General features: G+C 42.2%; 1 protein-coding gene across 2 annotated transcripts in view; it reads left to right on the top strand.

Annotated features, from left to right (window-relative positions):
- The window catches only part of LOC111872595 (probable serine/threonine-protein kinase dyrk2), a 94,292-nt gene extending 85,558 nt beyond the window's left edge, over nucleotides 1–8,734 (top strand). For both annotated transcript variants that reach the window (XM_023866662.2, XM_023866661.2), the window contains 3 exons: nucleotides 885–1,072; nucleotides 1,644–3,743; nucleotides 4,722–8,734. In XM_023866662.2, the coding sequence (XP_023722430.1) occupies nucleotides 885–1,072; nucleotides 1,644–3,728 (2,273 nt within the window). In that variant the 3' untranslated portion in view covers nucleotides 3,729–3,743; nucleotides 4,722–8,734. The remainder of the gene's footprint in view (nucleotides 1–884; nucleotides 1,073–1,643; nucleotides 3,744–4,721) is intronic.

The raw sequence follows: 8,734 nt of genomic DNA, 5'->3' as shown, positions 1-8,734 counted from the left end.
CCCCCCTCCTCTCCACGGTAACGTAGCGCTCCCCGCCACTCCCCTCCGCGGTGACGTAACGCGCAACGCTAACGTAACCGTAATCAACGTCCTACTGTGACGTGGCACTCATTACGCCACAGGCAAGCACTGCAGCTATATAAGTGGATGCACAGTGCGTATCGATCAGTTCGAGTTCGAGTTCTAGTGTGGCTACCGCAGAGTTGTACCGAGTCAGTCAGCGAGTCCTGGACCTATCGTCGAGTTAGCCACCAACCAGTCAGTTGTATTGTGGCATTTGGAGTGTACTAATTGTGATACTGCAGATAGCAGTAATCGTCAGATTGTAATTTGGGTGATTGTAAGTGCGAATGTGAAATAAAATTCGCTACATCGAATACATCGAGAACTTATTTGTCGCGATATACGCCCGATACGCGACAATATGAATTTATTTTATGAGTCTTAACATTTTTGGTACATCTTGTGTCTTTTGAACAGAGCGCTCTTCAGTAGTAGGCTCGAATCTTCATTCTAAACCTTCGCACTGGCATTTTCCTTGCATGGGTTTGCTGTGTTCAATTTCCACAGAAATCTCTTTCCCAGGCCGCATCTTCCATATTGGGCTTAGTGTTTTCCGCTTAGTCTGTATCTAGGGCCCCTCATCCATCTCTCCCATCGGCTTATCCTCTCTGTATTCTTCTCTTCCTCTTCTTTCTCTTTGTAATCTTTCATCCTCCATCCCCTCAATATGCCATCAGCATTTCAGCATTATTTTCAAGGTTCTGTATCGCTGGTGAGGTAACATCCATTTCTTACAATAATGTTTCATTTCTCAGTCTTCATTCTCGTGCCACCTGAAGACATGTGTTCTGATATCAGTCACTTTGCTTTTTCAATTTCAGAGAAGTTGTCATTGTTGTCGCGTCTGTTCAGAAGAAGTGGGCGCAAGCAAAGAGGCTCATCAGCACCACCAGCAGCGCTGGCCACTTTTTCGGCGCAGTTCCCACCAGCAGAGTGGTTCAATCAGCGTGTGGTTCACCTCCACTCAGTGGGCACCCAGACTGTCAGCTCAATGGCATCACAACACAGTGTGAGTATGGGAATTGTCCATCTTCCGATTTTGCTTAAAGAGGCACGTCTGAGAATTGCCTCGGCTTCTGCCATCGGGTACAGGCTTGCAGTCTACTTTGTTGTGTCCATTATATGCAGCTAATTTCTGTCCCCAGTACAGGCCTTCCTTAAAAGCTCAGTAATTATATGCTACCATCTACTCTTAGATCTCTCAAAAGGTCTCTTCCGTTCAATAATTCCAACTATAATTTTGTTTTTGTATTTCTAATCTCCCACATGTACACTACATGTTCAGCTTCATCTTCTCTGATTTGCTAATCCTAACAATATTTGGCAAAAAGTACAAATTGTGAAGCTCCTCATTATGCAGTTTCTCCATCCTCCTCTCAACTCTGTCTTAGGTCCATGTGTTCTCTTCATTACTGTGTTGTCAGACACTCAGTTTCATTGTTTATTATATTGAATAAATATAATAGTAGTCATTTCAGAACTTGTGTGGAGGCTGTGGTAACTGTGTTTGTCTGCTTTATTTGTGTCCATCACACAAACTGCTACAGCGTGTACAGAGTCTGTTTTTCAATTGTCTCTAGGCTCATGATAGTCGGAGACCTTCACAAGGCAGCATTCCGCTCTGGACAGATGAAGATGGAACTTCATCACGGGCAGCTACTTTGCCTCGTCGCCACAGACGCCACGCTTCTGGTGATTCAGCCACATGTAGCATTGTGACCAATGCAACACCAGTGTCCAACCACACCAGTAACATCACTCCCCATTCATCACGTCGCCAACGCTCTCCATCGTCACAGAGCTCAACCCTTCCACGTAGATCGACATCGTCCAACTCTAAGAGCGACCCTCTGTCGCGGACAGCGTCACGCAGTTCTGTCCTTCCCCAGTCTCTTGGCCAAAATCCATCACCTTGCAAAACCTCTGCAACCACTATATCATCAAATGAAAAGCCAAATCATCAGTCAGGGCCCTCCAAGGTACCATCACAAATATCTGTAATCACCCCTGGCAGTACACCAAGTAGGTCTTCACTGTCTGTACACCAGAACAGCAACATATCGCCAATACAATCATCAACCATAAGCAAAGCAACTCCTACTTCTTCTCCAAACAGAAGTCTCTCAGGAGGTCCTTCAAGCAGCTCGTCTTTGAACAAAAGTCTGCCTGGCACTTGCGGCAGTAATAAGTCTCCCAGCAACAATGTGGCCACTCCCACTGTTAAGAGTAACAACTCGAGTCGGAACCTCGGTAGTTACTCCCTGATCAAGAACTCTGCAGCTGGCAACAGTCTCGATACAAAGGGTGACAATCAAGTCAGTCCTCAGAAGAATACCTCATCATCATCGTCACCAGTGGGCAACAAGAGCTCAATTACCCTGCAAGTGTCCACAACAAACAGGACATCACCACCATCAAGCTCCGGTTACTCCAGTCAATGCCAGTCCAGCAACGGACGTGCAAGTGTCCTCTCTTCAGCTTCATCAGCTGTTGTGCCTCCATTCCAGGACTTGACATCCCGCAGGAATGTTACGGTTATGGCAGGGTCTCCAAATGATCATACAACCACCACCACTGCTACAATAAACAGTGGTCCAAACACCAAGATCTACGTGCAGCAACAGAACTCTCCCATCAGATCCGTCATCACGTTTGAGAATGGCATTAAACACAACACAAACTCGCTGCCAAATAAAGACATTTTGATACTGAATGGATTTTCCTCACATGCTGACGGTAAGAGCAGTTCAAAGGAAAATGTGTCTATGAATATTGGAAAGTGTAAAGGGAAAAGTGACCATGCACAATCAAAACCAGAGAGGCCTAAGTCTCTGTACAGTCCAAGAGAGAAGATAAAGCGTGGAGGGGAGAGGCACCATGAATCTGCTGGAAATAGACTGGAGAGAAGGAAATGCCCTTCGCTAGAGGCTCTTGCTGCTGCCGCCGATATTTCAAGCCTAGAGGCAGCTACCAAGAATAAGCACACTAATAGTTTAAATAGCAATAACATTATTAATGAAAATATTCACAAACGGCCTTCCTCTTCCTCTTCTTCTTCTCTTACAACAAATGGAGGTAACTTAGTTTCCACCCATCACCCAAACTCACATCCGCCCTCCACACAACCGACTTGTAGTAATCCAACGATGAACAACACACGGATTCTGCGCAGCCTGTCAGCCTCCCCAGCACTGCCTGTGCGAAGCAAGGAAAACCTCAGTTATAAAAATGTGCTTCGAAATTCACCCAGCACGCCACCGGATACAATAACACCATTGAATCTTCATCTAGAAGGGATCAAAAATAAATTTTGCAGCAATCCATCAAGTCCTACAAAGTCTTTTGATAATTTTGGAGGTTCTTATGGTAATCTCTACATTGAAGGTATGGGAGATACTGACAAATTTCTGTCTTCAAATGCACAAGAGCTGCAGGCCAGGGATAAAGGTTCAGAAGAGAGGAGTTATGAATGCAGCAGCACGGATCTGTGTCCGTACTCAAGCCTCAGTGACCTCACAGTTCACTTCAAGTCCATTGCGGCACAGAAGATTCTGAAGGGGGTCAGTATTAACAGTATTGACACGTTAGTAGAGGTCAACATGGCAGCTGCAGAGAAGCAGAACAACTGTGATGTCACAATTCACACGGACTTTGGTATGGTCTGAAACCTCGTGTATCAGGTGAGTGAAGCATCTTGACACCACTGGATCAAGTCTTGGTTTGAGTGTGTAGTTATTTTGTTTTGATGCCTCAACTACTGAGCTGCACCAGTCAGACATTAGGAGGGTGTGGATTGGATAGGACCCAGTGCTGGGTTGTTGTGAACATAGTAGCAGACTTTAGGGTTTGTTCACCAGCTGAGCAACTCTCAGTTTGTTGAGAAAGAATGCCCCGTGGAGTATGTTGTTTTTTCTGGTGGGTCCTTCCTACTGATTAACTGACCGCCTAACTGATTCTCCTTCCAGAGATGTTTGTGTCTTGTACCATCAAAACTGATGTTGCCATGCATGCCCCAGAGAAGTCAGTCAAATGGTCCTTGGGGGCGTACCTGTTGGCAGCAAGACTGCAGTCTTTGTACATTTTTATTGGCGTAAAGTTGTGCGCAATTTCCATGCAAGTGGTTAAGTTTACAATGTTATAAGCTTTCCTCATACGTACAGTTGGAGGTTATGTATGTTGACAGGGTGTGGAAGAATTATTAATGACAGCAATCATCATATGTCAATATTTTTTTTCTTTGACACTACAGCCCCAATTTGGGCGTTGGCCTGCCTCCATGAAACTCTCTGTTTCACTTCTGTTTACTAGATCTTAGACACTTGGTAGGACTCCTTGCGCTGGTGATCAGCTCATTGCAATTCCTCTACCTGCACACAAACACACAAAAACATGCATACACACACAAACACCAAACATCTATGCCCTGAGTGGGATTCGAACCCACAATCCCAGCTTCCAAGCGAGCGAAGACATTTCATGCCTTAGACCACTCGGCTACCGTGACCGGCCATAAGTCACTATATCATAAGTTATATTTCTTCAGCTTGATAAGTAATGTTAAACCCATGTTGAGTAGGACCTAGTGAAGTTCTAATGTTTTTGACACACAAAATACTCATAACATTGTAACTGTGCATGGCTGTGGTAACCTGTTGCAGGTGATTCTGTGTCTTGCTGGGATGGCACACAAGAGGATCAAGCAGTCGCTGATAAAATGTGCGTGCAAGGGAAGATATTAAACCCAGAAGTGGATGTTCTTGTGTGACAAATATCTTGAAACTTGCCTTTCCCTCTTAGCCCACATTTGGGAGCACATCTGCAGTTGCTTTCAAAACACACCCTTGCAACATACAAGCACTTCTGAGCTCAATGTTTGCTACATGCTGAAATTAACCTTTACTGACCAGTATCGCCACACTATCATGATGGCTTCTGCATGGCTCAGGCTGGCCTCAACACAAATTCTGTTACCCCCAGATCCTGCTGGTGGTGGTGGGGTGTGAACACCCTATCCCTAGACAATGTAAGCTAACATATGGGTCAGTAACATGCATATGGACTAAGGCAGCACAGGAGCTAAACCAGAAGACAGGATAAGAACCAAAGAAAGACAAGAGAGAGTTTGAAGATGGATTAGTAAATAACAGAGTAGGATGTGTTGAAAGTGGACTGAGAGGAAATCTGAGAGAAGGTTTGGAATATGAAACTAAAAGGAAAAAGGCCAAGAAGAAGACCAAGATGGGAACAGCAGGTCAGGGAAGAAGGAGGAACATAGATAGAAACTGAGGAGAAACAGTTCCAGGTCAGTGATGGAAGGAGAGGCCTGGTTGCTAGGCAACCCTCATAAAATGGAATTATTAAAAGGAAAAAAAAATATTTGTGTATGTTTTCTCTAATAGTTCTTAGGAAAATTTGGACATTGTTTAATGTTCCATATTTTCCTTTGTGTCCGTAAGGTTAATTTAAGCATGTGGTATGATTAATTACCTTTACATATATCACTAGTACACGCTACTGTTCTCAGGGTTCAGAATTTCTAAATATATCTCTGGTACAGTCAGCCCAGCATTTGCTTGGTTTTCTCCTGTTACTACAGTGCTCACATTAAGCAAAATGAAATGGGAAGCGAATTTAGCATGTATGGGAGAAGAGAAATTTATACAATGTTTTTGTTAGAAAATCTGAAGGTAAGAGACAACCCAGAAGATACTAGATAGGAGGATAATATTAAAATGCATTTTAAACAGTCTGTGCAAGAGTGAACCATAAGCAACTAGCTGAGAATAGGGCCAGTGGCAGGCTCTTGTGAACATGGCAATGAACCTAACAGTTCCATAAAATGGAAGGATTTCTTTTTTGTATAGCTGATCAACTGTCGTCTTCCCAATAGGATCTTTACATAATGGATTGTATTTTGTCTGTATGAGTTTTGAGGTTTCCATGGTGGCAGAAATTTGGATCATCGTTCTATGTTATGATGCCGTGTGGTCTTGATAATTTTTACAGTGATTTGTGACTGATCAGCTGTCTTCAGAGGTTAGACTGCCTGTAACATGGAGTTCTTGTGGGGAGGATTGTTTCTGATCTGTTTGGTATGGAAACTGGGAAACTGAATACTGCTGGATGGTAGGGACTTAGATGAATGATAAAGTAAAAGAATTTGAAAGAAAGCTGTCATGGCTTAATTGAAATTCTATCCTCGCCTTTGCTTGGAGAGACTGGGAAAAACCATGAAAGAGCCAGGATATCCATCATCCCAGCTGAGATTCAAACCAAGCAATTCACAATTGCAAATCTAGAGCATTACCTCCAGGCAGACCTGTGTGATGGGGTTCCTCCTTGAGATGCTGATAGTCACCCAGCTACTCAAGGAAGTTGCCTTTTATGGAACCTAAAGGTACATTACTGTGTTCAGAAGGGCTTTCTAACCTGTGTAACACTTCACAGCAGGCTGGATTGTACAGTGGGGCCTTGTTATGTTCCCACCCAGTGCCAAGCTAGAGGGCCACCTCTTGTTGGCTGTCAGCAACTGTATGCTTTACATGCATCTGGAGGTCCATTTGCAATGTGAGGACATATTGCGTTTTCTATAGGAAATGCATCTTAAGCAATAATTTGTGGTGGTGAGGATTGTTCAGAGCCTTTAAAAACATTCTTAATTTATTAAACGCACACGGTGAAGCTCGGAATGTGTGGTTGGCGTGTCAGTAAGGATTTCTGTGACAGCACAGATGAACAGAGTGATCACCTTGTGAAGCACGATTTGAGGGGAAGCATGTTGTACATGCCCGTTTCCTAAATGAAAAGTAATTTCTGCTGGATTATGTAGTCATACTGTGACCGTCAGTTTGCGGTTATGCCACTTTTAAGAATTATGATACCAGGGATGATTTTTGTCACAGGGTCTGGAAATATTGTGTTATAAATTGCGACACAGTTTTGGGGAAGTTTTTCTGTCTTTAATGAGGTGGGACGGGAATGTTATTAGGCATTTGCCAGATGTGGTACAAGCGGTGAAGTTGAATGTGCTGTTGAACATGGGCAGTTACAGGGGATTCAAAAATTGTTCCAAGGTGTCACATGACCACTAGTTCAGTGTACCCTAGCGTTGCGACTAGAGTGCTAACTGAACAGATTGTTAGTAGCACCTCACAGAGGATGACTGAAAGATATTGGAACACCTCTCATAACACAGAACACACCAGCTGTAATCTCTTTTGGTACATTCACAAGGAGAAGCTGCAGTAATGCACCTGCCCGTCCAGATGTCCACATGTAATAACAGATTATCATGAAATTTGTTACTGGGGCAAGAGGCTTTACTAAAACATACATTCTAATTTGGGTTGAAACTGGACAATAATAATGGGCACTTTACTTGAAGATGCCTGTATCTCAAATGTAGTTTACTAAATGTTTGTCAGAGCAAGAAAGACATTACTGTGGTTACATGCCAACTGCATGCACTGTTTTTTCTGCAGTGTACCATGATGTTTCAGAGGTAAGCTAACCTTGCAGTTTTGATGGCAAGTACACAAATTGGTGCCTGTGACTGATGCATAAAGTTTTAATATTAATTCTGGTGGGATGTTACTGATATGAAGAGGAACAGAAGGTGGAATAAGCCCCCTTTGACTAGATATTCATGTATTAAGTAGGAACTGTGTGAATGGCGTCTAGTTGAAAACAAACATAACCTGTTTTGCTCTGTCTTTGTATTTTGATTATGATTATGTCTGCCAGATTAAGTAATAACCAAAGTGTCACTGTATTTGACAGCAATTGATGTTATATTTACTAATATAATTATACTTCAAAGCATTGTTATTGTTTTGGTTTTTTATAATGTGAATTGTTTTCTTTGGAATAAAAAATGTGCATATACAGACAAATGTTAGTCCCCAGAAAATCAGATGACATGAAGTTTAATTACTGCCTTCTGGGATATGATGCCATGTAGCCTGATTGATATTTCTCAGACTGAAAGATGTTCAAGCAAAAAAGTTGATGGCACATTTTATGTGCAGGACACACTTCTGGTAAGTCTTGTGGTCTATTGAGATAGATAGAAGTGAGTGAATGCCCTAGGATTGTTATGTTATGCATTTATTGCATTTGGCTTTGTGTTCTTGTACATGTATGGCTTAGTTTATCCAGTTACTGCATCGAGGTTGCCTTAACAGTTTATTGAGGTCAGTACTGTGTAATGTTAGAGCATGATCCCAGTGATTTCCTTTTGTAAGTTGTTCGTCTTCATGCCCTGTGGAGGGCGGATTCATCCATTTTTATCATTTATTTTTACTTTCTGTATATAATTATTAACATTATTCAGATAAGTAATTATAGCAAGTAAGCATATTGTACTCTTTTCAATACAGATGTGTAGAACAAACTCCATATTAAAATGTACTGTACTTCATAACCTCACTTTTTTGAAGGAACCGTTTTTTGTATACATTTGATAGTTCCATTGGAGAGGCTTTTTTCAGTGAAAATCTTATCCATTTTTTGGATAATTTTTGTGTGAGGATGGAGTAATGTACAAGCTTGATATGCTTTGAACACAGGTGCCAAATTATTGTAATTCTCCCTGTAATAATCTCTGATGTAACTTCTGTAAATGTATTTCTCTTTGTAACTCCACTGTCTGTAATAAATTACTTGCATAACA

Source organism: Cryptotermes secundus, unplaced genomic scaffold (genome assembly GCF_002891405.2).
Source record: "Cryptotermes secundus unplaced genomic scaffold, Csec_1.0 scaffold1928, whole genome shotgun sequence".
Classification (NCBI taxonomy): Eukaryota; Metazoa; Arthropoda; class Insecta; order Blattodea; family Kalotermitidae; genus Cryptotermes; species Cryptotermes secundus.
The sequence above is the reverse complement of the archived record's forward strand: the minus strand, read 5'-3'. Positions and strand labels throughout refer to the sequence as shown.